The following is a 16,736-nucleotide window of genomic DNA, read 5'->3' as shown; positions in this document are numbered from 1 at the left end:
GATTGTCTGGCACTCCCGAGTGAGATGACCCCAGTACCTCAGTTGAAAATGCAGAAATCACCGGTCTTCTGTGTCCTTCGCGCTGGGAGTTGGAGACTGGAGCTGTTCCTATTCGGCCATCTTGCTCCCCCCTTTCTCATAAAGTATAAATATGTTAAACTCACCAGTTAGTATACAGAGATTGTCAGGTCAGATTAAAATATACACATACAAATTGGAGCTATATATTATTTATAAAAGTTATAAAACATATAGGGAAATAAAACATTTGCAAGTGAAGGGATGGAAAGAATATACTAACAATCAATAACAAAAGAAAGTGGAAGAAGACAATAATATCAGACAAAGTTTTAGAATGACAGTGTTATGAATAAAAACGATTTAATTCACTAAACTTGTTGTATCTATTAAAATAACCTCAGAAATCATAGAATTGCAAGGGTAAATAAATAAGTGGATAATAATAAATTAGTATTGGGTATAAACCTTAGGGGGAGTTTTCGATGCATCTTCCTACTGAACAAATATATCATGATGTCCTACTGAGGGACATTAAGGCCATTTCTAGTCAAAAGGACATTTAAAGCCAGATGTTGCCATAATTATCAAGACAAATACTGAAAACATTTATATCAAATATAGTAGCACATTTAGACTGTTGGATCGAAATAAAATATTTGCTGTGTAAATATGTGTCTTGCCTTTGCAGAAATTACATGCTGATCAGTTTCATGTAGATACGTATGATGAGCACATATAGCTCCTATTTCAGAAAATCATATTTTATATTATTCTGTTTTTCTTTCTTTTTCAAGGAATATGGCACTGTTACCAACAGTACATCAATCTTCAGGAACACCCAAGTTCTGTATTAACTATCTATGACATCGGGATTCAGACTAACATAAGCATGTACTTTGAACTGCAACAAACATGGTTCACATTTAGTGAGTATCTTAAAAACTGGTTTCATTAAAATTGTAATAATGAGAAAACATCTTTTTGTCTAAAGGAAAACTTGGGTTGGTATAACCTGTTAAATGTATTAATCACTAGTGTCATAAAAGGTAATGTGTCTATAATCCTCTAACTATAGTAAGTGGAAAAGTCATGAGAAAAATTTATTGTATAATCTAAGAAAATACTACCTTACAAGGACCTCAAGCCTTTTGCCTTCAAATTAAAATGGTTTAGTTGTAGACATTTATAGGCATTAACTGGATATCTAAGAAAGATGTTTAAAAAGAAACAAATGCTTGGTTTTTCAAACTTATTATTTATTTATTTATTTTATTTTCTGAGATAGGGTCTTGCTCTATCACCCAGGCTGGAGTGCAGTGGCACAATCATAGCTAACTTCACCCTTGACCTCCCAAACTCAAGCAATTCTACCACCTCAGCCTCCCGAGTAGCTAGGACCACAGACGTGTGCCACCATGCCTGGCTAATTTTTTAATTTTTTGTAGAGATGGGGTCTCCCTAGGTTGCCTAGGCTGGTCTTGAATCTCTGGGCTCAAGTGATCCTCCCACCTCAGCCTTCTAATATGCTGGCATGAGCCACTGTGCTGGCGTGAGCCACTGTGCCCAGCCTCAAACTTGTTTTTAAAAAAGAAAAAGGAAAAGGAAAAACAAACAACCGTTTTTTCGTAACAAAACATTTAAACCATTTACAGGAATTATGAGTAATAAGTATCTGAAAATAAATTTGCATTTTTGAAGTGTTTCTTCAAGGTTTTTAATTTCTTAAGGATAATATTTTTTAATATTAACAAACTTAAATATTTATTTAAATGTAACAAAATTTTTTAAGCAGGATGATTTCAGAGATGGTTTTAATCTTATATTCCTAGAATGGTGTTATTACAATACTCCTTGTAAGATTCGTGTTCTTTTATCAAGATTTTCAAAATAATCTCTGACTACATGTTGTTTTAAAAAAAATCATCTTTATATTGTTGAAGTTAGAGAGCCAGACGAGACACATTCAAGGCGGCCTGGTAAGAAGCCCAGAAAGAACCTCAGGAGGGAGCAGTATCTCGGTGGGGCATCATGATTCCAGGCATGGGTCCCATTCCCACCAATTTGAAAACTTGACTTTGCCACTTCATTCGAGGATCCTCAGGCTTTCAAGGACAAGCTCATGTTAAGTCACCAAGGCACCCTATATTTGTTTACATCATTAGGATAGTCTCCTGGTGACCAAAGTGCAGATATTTTCCATATAGGACACTGCCTTCCTGGGATCAGAGCACCTGGAAAGCAAGATTACCAATCAGAAGCTATTTTAGCAAAGGGGCTCAGACAGCGGTGGGAGATGCTTTCCTCAGACGATGCCAACCTTGAAGACCTAGCTGAGCAGCACAGATGACCCTCCCAGATTCCTTCTCTACCACATTTAGTTTTTCTCTTAAAAAAAAAAAAAAACACTGGATCAAACTCCAACTTCTTACTGTTTGGCTTCTCATTTCTAGCTCTCATACAGACTAATATCCTTCACTGACATCTTTTTTCCAAATATGTTATAGAATTGTTTCATTTATAACTTTTTAACTGCAAAAATCAGGCATCCTCATCAGGATCAAGGAATTGCACCCTCATCATTTTTGCTGAATTTAAATGATTCCACATCTCTTCAGCAACCCACTTACTATTGTCTATTATTTCTAAAGGTGACAAATGTCACCCATTATGTATTGAAACTTCTAGTTTTATTCTTGGATGGATCTTAGTTATAGGTTCTGTGCCCACCCCCTGCTGTCTCATAAGACCCTTCCACACAAGCACCATTGAGGTGATCAGAATCTGCCATTGGAAAAGTAAAGAGATGTACTTTTAGGAAAATACAGAGCTTATTAGAATTTTCAAGTCTAGGGATACTGAAAACTCAAATAAGCCTCCGCTTTCATAACTCACTTTTCAGACTTTAATTGATTACTTGCTCTGTGTTTGGACAAAATTCTAGGCACCACCAACAAAAGCATATATGTGAAATTACACTCATTAACACAAACACTGAAAGTAGGCAGAGTTATAAATACCAAAATTGTAATTTCGTGAGTTCTACTTTGTGTTCGGAGATGGTTATGTTCACATTTCTGCTATTAACTATGAACTCGTGTATATGTCTTAGCCCCCAGGCACCAGTCTCGCCCTTTGTTAAGTTACAGTTACACTGATGACTCTGTAGGGCATCAAATATATTTATATTATTTACTCTTATTCAAACAAAAGGGGGGATACAGGATTAGTCATGTGTTGCTTAATGAGAGAAATATGTTCTGAGAAATGCATTGTTAGGCAATTTTTTTCATTGTGTAAACATCATAGAGTATACTTATGCAAACCTAGATGGCATAGCCTACTACACTCTTAGGCTACATGTAATAGCCTATTGCTCCTAGTCTACAAGCTCATATAGCATGTTACTCTACTGAATACTGTAGGAAATTATAATACAATGGCAAGCGTTTGTATATCTAAACATAGGAAAGATACAGTAAAGATATGGCATAAAAGATTTTTTAAAATGGTACCCATGTAAAGAGTGTTCACCATGAATGGAGCTTGCAGATCTGGAAGGTGTTCTGGGTGTGAGTGGTGAGTGAATGTGAAGAGCATTACTGTACACTGCTGTAGACTTTATAAGCACTGTACATATAGGCTACAGTACATTTATTAAAAACTTTCTTCAATAATTAACCTTAGCTTACTATAACTTTTTTACTTTATAAATTTTTAATTTTTTTAACCTTTTGACTTTTATAACATTTAGCTTTAATTTTTGACTCTTTTATAATAACACTTATACAAACAGCTGTACAAAAACATTTTCTTTCTTTGCATTCTAATTCTAAAAGCTTTTTCTATTTTTAAGGTGTGTGTTTGGTTTTTTTTTTCACTTTCAATATGTTTTGTTAAAAATGGAGGCACAGACCAGGCGTGGTGGCTCATGCTTATAATCATAGCAATTTGGGAGGCCAAGGCAGGAGGATTGTTTGAGCCCAGGAGTTCAAGACCAGCCTGGGCAACAGAGTGAGACCCTGTCTCTATTTATTTTATTTAAAAAATTAGAAACAAAAATTTTAAATTTAAAGACACAAAAATATACATTATTCTAGACCTACACAAGGTCAGGATCATCAATATCACTTTCTTCCACCTCCACATCTTGTCCCACTGGAAGGTCTTTGGGGACAATAAAAAACTTGGAGCTATCATCTCCTATGATAACAATGCCTTCTTCTGGAATATTCCTGAAAGACCCACTTGGGGCTAATTTAAAGATAACTTTTTTTATAGTAAGTAGTGGGAGTACACTCTGAAATAACAAAAAGTATTGTGTAGTAAATACATAAAACAATAACAAACTCATTCCTTGCTATTATCAAGCATTATATGCTATACATACTTGTATGTGCTGTACTTTTATACGACTGTCAGCACAACAGGTTTGTTTACACCGACATCACTCTAAACACATGAGTAATGCATTGCAGTATGATACCACTGGGCAATAGGAATTTTTCAGCTCCATTATAATCTTACAGGACTGGCATTGTATTTGTAGTCCATTGTTAACCAAAACATTGTCATGCAATGCATGACTGTACATAAGTTCAAAATACAGTTATATTTCTCTAACGTAATTATTCTGAGTGTGCAATTTTATAAAGGTGGAAGTTAAATATACAGTTTTTAACAATGCAATGTCATAATATAAAGTGATTCTTATATGTATTATCTTTATAGGTTCATTCAAAGAAGATAACAATTTAAGCATAATATGGTTACACACCACAATTTTGGGTTCAAATTAGTGTTTTAAGAGAATAAAATGTACATGAAAACATAAATACATAGTATAACTAAAGGAAGATTTAGAAGTGAGATGATACACTATTAAGATCTTCAAATACCTCTGGGTGAACTTCTACTTACTTGGAGATGGTAACTGATGTGTGACATGTCACAATTTTAGTGATATAATAATAGAATGAAATAATGAGCTCTCCATCAACAGAACTGTTCAAGCATGAGCTAAATAACCATCTAGCAAGGAGGTTAGAGACTGGATTCTTTCACAAGTGGGAAACGGCTTCAAGTTTTAAAAAACTAATTCAGGCTAGCTGAAGAGAAAAGAAAACTGGAACAGGCTGAGAGCAAAGCAGATGGTATTTACTGTAAGGATATAGAAGTGCCTTGTCAAACTCAAAAAAGCAGAAAGCTAGCTGGAATTCAAAGTTTGCTTGGAGTCAGGAAATGAAAGCCAAAAAGAACCCAAGATTTCCTCTCCTTGCTGTCTTGCTTTATACATCTACACTTTATTCTTTCTTTGCAGATTCACTTACTTCACATAAAGATGGTTTTGACACAGTTTGTATAACCTACAATTCAAGATTTATAAACTTCAAGACTAAATAAATTAAGTTTACTGAACTAGGTTCCCTTAGTTTCAATTCTAATACTTATATTGGCCAAGTTGGGTTAAGTTTACACCCTGATTCCATCAATGGTGGCCATAGTGCGAAGAATCACAATAATGGGACAGCCAAGAACCTGCCCTGCCAGCCAGCAAGGACCATTAAGAGGCATTATGAGGAAAGTGAACAGCTCAAAACATGTCTTCTGTATATTGTCTTACTCAATGAATTAAAGGCGAAAACATCTAAAATAGAACTACCTAAAGCAGCCCTTCCCTTTTTCCATTCCTATTTTCTAAGTTCTACAAATTGTGTGAAATGCTTTTATGGATGAGATGAACCCTTTCCAAAAGAGATGTTCAAGCTCTTGCTAAAGGCTTTAATCTAGACTTCATAGGATTTTGTGAAAGTTAATTTCTAAGACTGGCATTTTTGGAGCGATAACACTGTTTAGATTATGAGGTGTCAAAATTGGCAGAAATAATCATAAAGTTCAATCCTAGCATTTGCAGGGAAGGTTTGTTTCCGTATCTACTTGTATTACAGACTGATTTTTTTTTCCTGTTCAAAGTGATAATACTCTGCATCATTGAAGTGATTGTCATCCTCATGCTGATCTTCCTCAGGAATCGAATCCGAGTCGCCATTATCCTGCTGAAGGAAGGAAGCAAGTAAGGCCCTTAATGTAGAAACTCAGCTAAAGTGTATCAGTCAGTAAAATCAGTCACTGTCCCTTACATAAATATCTCACCTATTTTCCTTTTAAGATCACTTTTGGCTGGGCGTGGTGGCTCACGCCTGTAATCCCAGCACTTTGGGAGGCCGAGGCAGGCGGATCACCTGAGGTCGGGAGTTTGAGACCAGCCTGACCAACATGGAGAAACCCCGTCTCTACTAAAGATACAAAATTAGCTGGGTGTGGTGGCACATGCCTGTAATCCCAGCTACTTGGGAGGCTGAGGCAAAAGAATCACTTGAACCAGGAGGCAGAGGTTGTGGTGAGCTGAGATCGTGACATTGCACTCCAGCCTGGGCAACAAGACATTTAAAAGAAAGCATCTTCCATTCAGGAAAACTTGTTCAAGTTCACACTCTACCACTTATTAGAAAGATCACCACTAACATGTCCTTTAATATTCCCAAGCCTCAATAATCATAGGATAAAATAAGTGTAAAACCTATTCAGTCTATGTATTAGCAGTTTTTGAACACCAAATATGTGTTAGGAGAATGACATATGTGAAAGTAAGTGACAAAGTGCTATATAAACGTTAGCTAGATTACATGTTACATTATTTTCACACTGCATCATATGTTCATATTAATGGTTGAGATTATTTGCAAAGCTTTAAATCACCACAGTTCTATAAAGTCGATTATATGCTATTGCCACTTCTGTCTGAGTGATGTAATTTTCTAATAGACAGGACAACTGATTCTAGGAGCACCAGACTATACATTTCATATCTAAAGCTCATAATTTAGGAACACTTTATACCAAGAGTCATTTTTATTTTTTAAAAGTGACAAAATAAACACTAAATCTTTCATAAAATTCATGCCAAGAGATAATAATGCCTATAGTTTCCACACTATTCCAAAAGGTCATTCAAGAATAATACTGTGAACTTTTTAATAATGCATGGAAGTAACTGGGAAATCATTATTATAAAGCCAACAACCCATGCTCTCTATTTAGTGTGATGGAAACTACATTGTTAATGACCAAGAACCAAATTATTTTTAACAGTCTTTAAGGATTATTTGAACAAAATTACCATATTATTATTTTTATTATAATAGTGCCACCTGAAGTCACTGGTTTAAATAGTTAACAAGCAGTTAGTTAAACTCTCGCTCCTTCCCTCAATAACCTATCATTAACCACTGAAAACTACTGATTTTCTGTGTTTATTTCTTAAGTAGTATGATATTGTGCAGTTCACTGTAACTTGTTCTACTTGTTTCACTTCTAAATGTGCATTTGTGTGAGTATATGTGTTTGTGTTGAAGGGCCGGTAAAACTGAAACAGACTGGCAGTTTGCTCAGGGGGTAATAAGGGCTGAAATAAATATGTGTGAGAATATAGGGTAAACCTAAGGGGACACAATAATTCACTTAACAGCAGTGTACGAAGAAAAGAGAAAACAGGATAGCTTAAATAGTGAGGGGAGGAAGGTAGCAAATACAAAATAATCTAAGCATCATTGCATTAGGAGTGATAAGATTTTCATCTTATTTCTCAATGACCATATGAAGCAGTATCGTGTTTAATCCAGTGTCATATGCTGAAAAGATCATGTAACAAAAGTCATTAGAAGTAATGCAGTCAGATAGCGAACATTTCACAAGCCATGTCCTATTAGAAAATATCAAAGAATTATTTGATAATTCTATCAATTTTGATAATTCTATTTTGTAAAATATCCTTGATAATTATATTTTACAAAATTGCATTTTAGAAATCATATTTTCAAATATAATTTGAATTTATAATTTAAAAATACATTTAGCTGCAAATAGACATTATATATTCCAAAGAAAAAAGAATAAGGAATTACCTGAAGGGTTGCTATGGGGAAAAAATGGTAAAATGGTCATTTCTTCCCCAGAAGTTAGAGGATATAAGTTGCAAACAGGCAGATAAGGAAGAAATTTCTAATACCTTGATAAGAAAATAGAATAAGCCATGTCATGTAAAAGTAAGTACCCATTACTCAGTGTGTTCACCGAAGGCTAGTGAACACATTCTGAAGAAGTATAGGGGATTCCTGAATTAGTAGGGCATTCCCACAGTGTGACACATGATCTTCAAGGTCTTCTTCAATTTTAAAAGTCTAAGAATCTAAACAAAAGGAAGAAATGTCATGATTACAATGTATCAAGTCTTTATGGATCAGACAGTAGCAACCAAAGGCAGGAAAATTTGAGGGACTTTAGGCAGGTGTCTAACATGTGCATCGGAAAAACGCCTCAACTTACTTTTAAAAATAAGTAAATAAATAAATAAAAATGTAAAACCAACTGAGAATATGCCAGAATGATCACCAAAAAAGAGTCCGTGGTTATTACCAGTTTTCTTAGAATTAATTCAGTGTAAATCTTATTTTAGTTTTAACAATCATTTTGAATTTCAACTATTTGTTTTATTTCAGAGCCATTGGATATGTTCCTAGTACATTAGTCTATCCAGCTTTAACTTTCATTTTGCTCTCAATCTGTATTTGCTACTGGGTCGTGACAGCCGTGTATCCTTTGGTAACTGGCCTCTTTAAACCTCAGGTTCACACGACTATTCGTGAACCAGGAGTTTGTGTTCAGTGTTTTCTATCCTTGCGAAGATGAGGAATGTACTAAGAAATAACTAAACTTTTTTTCCCAAGCTCTAAAACCGTTTCAATCTACTGACTGAATTTCCCCTCAAATAGTTCATATTGTAGATTTGTTTTATTTTGTCTCCACATGATATTGCTCCTTAGCAATAAGCCAAGAAAGCTCCTATACATTTTACTGTTTTTAAGGGGCCGCTCTGTGCAGCTGGCCCACATTGCATTAATCTAGGCCTGAAAAATAGATGAGTATTATTAAAATATTAGGCATTTTTGAAATTAATTTCTCATGCACTTTTGAATTGTCTGTATTCTTTTCTTGTCCATTTATTTTCAATCTACCAGCAAATAGTTTAACCTTAATGGAGTCTATTCAGTTTCTTGGCGACATCAGGGGTACCTGTGTACAAAGTCATAGCTCCAGAGGGGCATTGTATACATGAAAATCAAACCTGTGACCCAGAGGTAAGTACAAGAAACTCTGTCATTTACTTACTTCAATATAGACTTCGGCTGTAATTCATTTTGTAGGTGTTGTAGGAATTGTCCCGAAGCAGAGATCCTATGCACTGATGGGGACAACTATGTGCTGAAGGGGAGTGTGCGTCAGGTAAGCAGGAGAGTATTGAAAACAGTGGGCACAATGGAGAGAAAGCACTGTATTTCCTGAGTGTGCCTGTCCTACCATATACCCAAGACCACAGAAAGTAGGTATGGTCAACAACAACACTGATAAATGTGAAATTATAGTGGGTGCAGATTATGAGCACTTGATGAAAAATGGGATACTTTCCAGAGCTCATTAGAGAATTATATAAAGTGATATAACAGAAAATAGAGGAGTAAGAGCAGGAGCTAATGGAGAAAAAACAGGACACACAATTAAGGGGAAGAGGAAAACACAGGGAGCTGTTATCTTGGAGTGACATTTAATATTATGTCCTTGTGCTCTTTTTTCTGAATGCAGATTTTTAATACAACTGAAATTGCCAAAGCTTGTCCTGGGGCTCTGTGTAACTTTGCTTTCTATGGTGGAAAGAGCTTGTACCATCAATACATCCCTACCTTCCATGTATACAACTTATTTGTCTTTCTCTGGCTTATAAACTTCATCGTTGCATTGGGTCAGTGTGCCCTTGCTGGTGCATTTGCTACTTATTACTGGGCCATGAAAAAACCTGATGACATCCCACGATATCCACTTTTTACTGCATTTGGGCGAGCCATACGGTAAGTTCCAAGTTGAAACCTATACCTGTCTTGTCAGTTACATTTGGTGTGCTTGTAATTCAGTCTTGGCTCATTAATTCAAGTGGCAAGGTACAAGTGAAATTAAAGGTACGAATCAAAATTCATGGATGCCCATTGGTTTTGTCTGGTTTCACAGCCAGTTTTACAATCCCTACCCAAGCCAATTTCCTTCTAAATGCTATAGGTTATTAGAGAGAGAAAGAGATAGAGGAGGATACCAAATGAAAGATCAAGGATTAACTTGGCTCTGTGTCTCCATTGAGCAATACAAACATCCTATTTTATGATGATAGACTATTGGTGTCATTTATGCTGATGAAGGGTAAGACAGATATATATGGCTTAAAATCCTCTGTAGAGACCTTTATCAATCTAAATAAGAGAGTGCAAAAGGCTCTTTGTTGTTAATCCTTCTGCAGATACCTTTTACTTGTGAAAATTATTCAATTAGCATCCTTTTAAATAATAGTATTAAGTTTTAACTTATTCTCATTTTATTTTTGTGCAGATATCACACAGGATCCCTAGCATTTGGATCTTTAATTATTGCATTAATTCAAATGTTTAAAATTGTCCTAGAATACTTGGACCACCGTCTTAAACGTAAGATTTCAGACGTCCTGACTTTTGTGAAGACAATCAATTGGGTCGGGGGTCAGAGGAGACCTGATGATTATAACTTGGACTAGGGTAATAAGGATGAAAGGGCATGTTTGGGACCTGTTCTGTTCTGAAGGAAAACCAGAGAGAGCTTGCTGAAGGAGCGGATGTCAGGGGAGGGGAGGGACAGTGGTGAAGGAAAGAGAGAAAAGGTGTGTGATCCTATTCATTAAGCTGTGGAAGCCAGAAGAAACAAATTTCAAAAAGGAGATTAAGAATTCTGTTTTGAGATGTTACTGTTGAGAAGCATGATGGAGATGTCAGGTTGGCAGCTCCAAGTCTATAGTTCAGGTCAGGTTAGGCTTAAAATATAAATGTGGGTGTCATGGGCATAAATCTTCATACCTGATATATATTGTTTACAAACACATACACTTTGCTTGGAATGCACCTTAAAATATTTTGTTATTAATATCAGAAACAGATTTGAAAAGGCACAAAAAAGCTGGAAGACTCACACTTCCTGATTATAAAACGTATTATAAATCTACAGCAATCAAAAGAGTGTGGTACTAGCATAAGGACATATAGAGGTAAAATAAAACAGAAATCCCGAAACTAACTCTCACATATAAGACCATTCAATGGGAAAAGGTCAGTCTTTTCAACTAATGGTGCTGGGAAAATGGGATATCCACATGCAAAAGAATGAAGTTCAGCCTTATCTTACATTAATATACAAAAATTAACTAAAAATGGATCAAAGAGCTAAACAAAAGCGCTAAAACTATAAAACTCTTAGAAGAAAACATAAGTTGAAAGCTTCATGACATTGGATTTGGTGATTATTTCTTAGTACACCCGAAGCATAGGCAACAAAAGAAAAATAAATTGAACTTCATCAAATTTAAAAACATTTATTCAACAAAGAACACTACCAAGAGAGTGAAAAGACAGCCCACATGATGGAAGAAAATATTTCCAAATCATATGCCAGATAAGGGATTCATATCCAGAATATATAAGAACTTCTACAACTCAACAGCAAAATAATAAGCAACCCAGTGCAAAAATGGACAAAGAACTTGAATAGACATTTCTCCAAAAACGATATACAAATGGACAATGAGGACATGAAAAGATGCTTAATATCACTAGTCATTAGGGAAATGCAAATCAAAACCACAATGAGATAGCACTCCATACACATTAGAATGACTATTATATATATATAAACAAAGAATAGAAAACAGAAAATAACAAGTGTCGGTAAGAATATGGAGAAATTGGAACCCTTGTGTATTGCTGGAGGGAATGTCAAATGATGTAGTGACTGTAGAAAACAGTATAGGAGTTTCTTAAAAAATTTAAAATATAATTTTATATGATCGAGAAATCCCATATCTAGATATATATGAAAAGAATTGAAAGAAGGAACTCAAACAGATACTTACACATCACTGTTCATAACAGCATTATTCAGAATAGGCAGAAGGTATAAACCCAAATTCCAATCAACAAATGAATAAACAAAATGTGTTATATACATACAATGAAATATTATTCAACCTGAAAAAGGAATGAAATGATGAACCTTGACAACATCATGCTAAGTGAAATAAGCAAGATACAAAAGGATAAATATTGTATGATTCCTCTTATTTGAAGCACCTAGAAGAAGCAAATTTATACAGAAAAAATATATAATAGAGTTTACTAGGGGCTGAGGGACGAGGGAAATGAGAAGTTACTGTTGAAGGGCATAGAATTTCTATTTGAGATTGTAAAGTTCTGGAAATGGATAGCAGTGATGGTTGTACAACATTATGAATGTACTCAATGCCACTGAACTGTAAACTTAAAAATGGTTAAAATAGCAAATTTTATATTATGTATATTTTATAACAATACAAAATTTGAAATCTCATTTTAAATGTTGTATTATCATTTATTTTGATTGATAAGGTTCAGCTGCAAAGCATTAATAGATTTAAATATCTCCTTCTCATAGGTACCCAGAACACATTATCTAAATTCCTACAATGCTGCCTGAGATGCTGCTTCTGGTGTTTGGAAAATGCAATAAAGTTTTTAAACAGAAATGCCTATATTATGGTAGGTAGATTATTTTTTATTTACTAAGCTGCTTCTTTGCAATCCCAAACCTCATGTCTACATTGCCATCTCTAAAGCACTTTTACATCATGCAGTTGAATTTATCACTGTGCTGATATAAGGCCTGTTAATCCAATGCCTGATTCAGCGATATGCTTCCCTAGTTGAGATAGTATCTGAACTATACTTTATTATTACTTTCAATATTTTTTTGAGAGAAAAAATATTACACACTTTGGACACTTATAAGTGTGCTGGATAAAAAACACTTTTTTTGTGTGTGTCTTTGGCATAGTTTAGTGGGAAGGAAGAGTATTTAATGTATGTTTCACTCTGAGAAGAAAATACTTTCTAATTCTGGAATTTACATAATTTTAAAGAAGAGTCTTATCCTTTTTATGAATCTTGTGTTAGAATGTGTGGAGATTGACAATGCTTGACTGACTTTTGTTTCCTATGGCACTACAGAAAGTCCTACATAAGTTTTTTAACATAAGGGATCCAGAAATATAATTTTTCTAACATTTAGAAAGCTGCAGTATAACCTTTTGACATTTGCTTATTATCACAGTAGCACAGGGTCTGGAAAAGTGATAGAAATAGTTATGGAGATTCAAACAGTCATTAATTTACCTCCAATGAGAGTATTATGTTGAGCCTATTCATCAATAAATCAGGTTTAGTGAAAGGTATTGGGTTTCTTTAAGAGTAATTTTTTTATGTAGAGACTACAATATTTAACCTTTTCAGCAATAAACTCTAGCCCAAACATTTTAAAGGCAGAAGCCATTATCTGGAATTTGAGAAAAAGGCCTGCCTCTGTTTAAGGCTGTCTAATCCCCCAGAGTTTGAGAGCATGCAGCATCGGAAGCACACCTGACTGTCAATGACCCTGAGAGTTGTGTAGAGCTGAGGACACACAGTGTGTCCCACAAATCCACATGTTAGAAAGAAGAGTGGCGACACCTCTGCAAATGACAGGAATTAATTTGGTTACCTTCCTGTCATTGGATTGTCTTTTGATCTTGTTAGAGTATGTTACTGGCTCCAGAATAATATCAGCTGTCTTCCTCAGATTGCAATATATGGCAGAAACTTCTGCAGGTCAGCAAAAGATGCTTTCAATCTGCTGATGAGAAATGTTTTAAAGTAAGTAATCAGGCTGAACATTGTAATTTAACAATTTAATGAACCTTGAGCATTACATCCTTCACATGTTGTTATTTAAAGTGTTGGTGGCATTATTAGATATGAATATTATCTTTTAATGTGATAGATTTAAATATCTCTCATACTATTAATTTATTTCCATATCTGAGAATTGTTGCTTCCATCATCCACCTGTGTCTTTAGGTCCATTGGCATTTTTTCATTTTTATTACCCCCTCTGCTCAAGAAATTCCCCCAGATGAACAATATTATCATCTTTCCCCCTCCCAGAATTGGTGGAGCCTGAGTGAACAGAATCGAGAACAATACAGCATCCTGAGGACTCAGGGTGTCTATAGGCTTCAAATCAGAGACAGAGGCTGACACCACCACTGCAGGGCTCCTGACAGCCCTACAATGCCATCTTCTGTTTACATTAAAAATAAGTCAGAACATCATCCATGAGTTCCACCATCATTTCTTCCAAAACAATTGTCAAATACAGTTTCAGCAAAGACACATCAAAATAAACTCATGAATATTTACTGTGATCAATTTCAAGTACCAAGTATATTTTAAACACAAAATTATACTTTCTTTTTTTCTGATATTCAGAGTTGCAGTTACAGATGAAGTTACATACTTTGTATTATTCCTGGGGAAAATTCTAGTTGCTGGAAGTATAGGTAAGTAATCATGATGAAAATAATTTTAAAAAAGTTTAAAAGATGCTTGAACTGCTTTACTACAAAAAACTATATTCCTTTGCAAATATATAATATACATGCTCTACATTTTCAATATAGGTGTTCTGGCCTTCCTATTCTTCACACAAAGACTGCCAGTGATTGCACAAGGACCAACATCTTTAAATTACTACTGGGTACCTTTGCTGGTAAGAGTTGGTGTCTGAGTCATTGCACGCTGCTCTAATAAAAATACTATAGACTGGATGACTTAAACAACAGAAATTTATTCCTCACAGTTCTGAAGGCTGGGAAGTCCAAGATCAAGGTGCCAGCCAACTTGATTTCTGGTGAGGGCCCTCTTCCTGGTGAACAGAGAGACACCCTCCTGTATCCTCACATGGTGGCGAGAGAGAGAGAGATTATCTCTTTCATTTATCTTCTTACAAGGACACTAATCCGATCCTCCTGACCTAATCACCTCGTAAAGTTCCCACCTTCAAATAACATTGGGGCTTAGGACTTTGGCAAATGAATTTAGGGGGTACACAATTCACTCCGTAGCAGCTGGGTATTGCTGATTCTGTGATTTATCAGAGATAGCACAATTTTTAAAAAGGAATAGGAGAAATAATAATGATAGCTAAAATTGTTGGTCTTACTTTATGCCAACCCACATCCTACTTTAGAGACTGGGTTCCTTGGAAATAACCTGAGACAGAAGATTGCATGCAGAAGGTATGTCAGGAAGCTGTCTCCTGAGGTACACTGGTAAGAAAGTGAGGAGGGCAGGATAGGTAGCAGGAGAAGCTGACCCATGCCGAAGTTACAGCCGAGGCCTCAGAATTGCAGGACATTCTGGCAAAGGGGCTGGACCTTTGTATGCTGCATCAGGCAGTTTTTGATCATGAACTGACCCCTGCATGAGGGTATAACTTTGGGTGAGGCAATTCCCTGCAGGAAGGGCAATTCTTAGTGAGGGAAGCAACCGAGTCATTAGTAGCCTAGATTTCCAACAATTGAGGATGGATGAGGCAGTGTAGATCTGGGTGAAGCCCTGCAGTATCTATCATAATATATTAACTCATTTAACCCACATGTAAAATATGCTGTCGTTACTTACATTCTCCCCTCCCCCACTGCCAATTTTATATAGGAGACACAGAGAGGTTAATTCACTTGTTGAGTGCCTGAGCCGTGATTCAAACCCAGGCAGTGCATGCTCTTAATGCCTAATGCTTTATTGCCTTGGTGTACAAGATACTAAAACTGAGATATTTTTGCTAGGTACTGGGGGTGGCAGGAAGAAAATGGGCAGGTCGTCAATGATAGACTGGATAAAGAAAATTTATTACATATACACCTTGGAATACTATGCAGTTGTAAGAAAAAATGAGATCATGTTCTTTGCAGCAACATGGATGGAGCTGGAGGCTGTTATCCTAAGCAAACTGATACAGGAAGAGAAAACCAAATACTGCATGTTCTCACGTATAAGCGGTAGCTAAGTATTGAGTACACATAGACACAAAGGGGGAAACAACAGACACTGGGGCCCACTTGAGGGTGGAGGGTAGAAGGAGGGAGAAGATTGAAAAACTACCTATTGGGTACTATGCTTATTACCTGAGTGATGAAATAATCTGTACACCAAACCCCTATGACACACAATTTACTTATATGACAAATCTGCACATGTACACCTTAACCAAAAATAAGTTAAAAAAATAAAATTTTAAAAATTCAAAAGAATATTCCAGAAATAAAAACACTGACATCAACTGACTGAAGAGATACAAAATATCATTGGCAAAATCTCTTTGCTTGATACAAAAATCTGTTCTCTCTTTCTTCTAAAAAGCTGGGCATATGGCCAGAATCCCTGGATTACTGTGTTGAGAAGGGTCGTTCTGTTATCTGGAACACCTATTATAAAACTGTTACCCTAGGGAGAAATAAACCTCTGTTTTTTTAAGAAAAAGAGAGAGGGAAGGAAGGAAGGAAGGAGGGAGGGAGGGAGGGAGGGAGGAAAGGAAGGAAGGAAGGAAGGAAGGAAAAGAAAAGAAAGAGAGACAGAGAGAAAGAAAGAAAGGAAGGAAGGAAGGAAAGAAAGAAAAAGAAAAGAAAGAAAGAAAGAAAGAAAGAAAGAAAGAAAGAAAGAAAGAAAGAAAGAAAGAAAGAAAGA

At 35.6% G+C, this 16,736-nt stretch overlaps 1 protein-coding gene across 4 annotated transcripts in view; it reads left to right on the top strand.

Annotated features, from left to right (window-relative positions):
* SLC44A5 (solute carrier family 44, member 5) overlaps window positions 1-16,736 on the top strand; it is a 426,185-nt gene that overhangs the window by 399,413 nt on the left and 10,036 nt on the right. For all 4 annotated transcript variants that reach the window (XM_011936933.1, XM_011936934.1, XM_011936935.1 and 1 more), the window contains 10 exons: window positions 816-947; window positions 5,992-6,091; window positions 8,577-8,669; window positions 9,128-9,215; window positions 9,718-9,980; window positions 10,510-10,604; window positions 12,613-12,716; window positions 13,792-13,865; window positions 14,481-14,551; window positions 14,672-14,760. In XM_011936933.1, the coding sequence (XP_011792323.1) occupies window positions 816-947; window positions 5,992-6,091; window positions 8,577-8,669; window positions 9,128-9,215; window positions 9,718-9,980; window positions 10,510-10,604; window positions 12,613-12,716; window positions 13,792-13,865; window positions 14,481-14,551; window positions 14,672-14,760 (1,109 nt within the window). The remainder of the gene's footprint in view (window positions 1-815; window positions 948-5,991; window positions 6,092-8,576; window positions 8,670-9,127; window positions 9,216-9,717; window positions 9,981-10,509; window positions 10,605-12,612; window positions 12,717-13,791; window positions 13,866-14,480; window positions 14,552-14,671; window positions 14,761-16,736) is intronic.

Source organism: Colobus angolensis, unplaced genomic scaffold (genome assembly GCF_000951035.1).
Source record: "Colobus angolensis palliatus isolate OR3802 unplaced genomic scaffold, Cang.pa_1.0 Scaffold158, whole genome shotgun sequence".
In the NCBI taxonomy this organism is placed as follows: domain Eukaryota; kingdom Metazoa; phylum Chordata; class Mammalia; order Primates; family Cercopithecidae; genus Colobus; species Colobus angolensis.
This window is presented reverse-complemented; position numbering and strand designations above follow the sequence as displayed.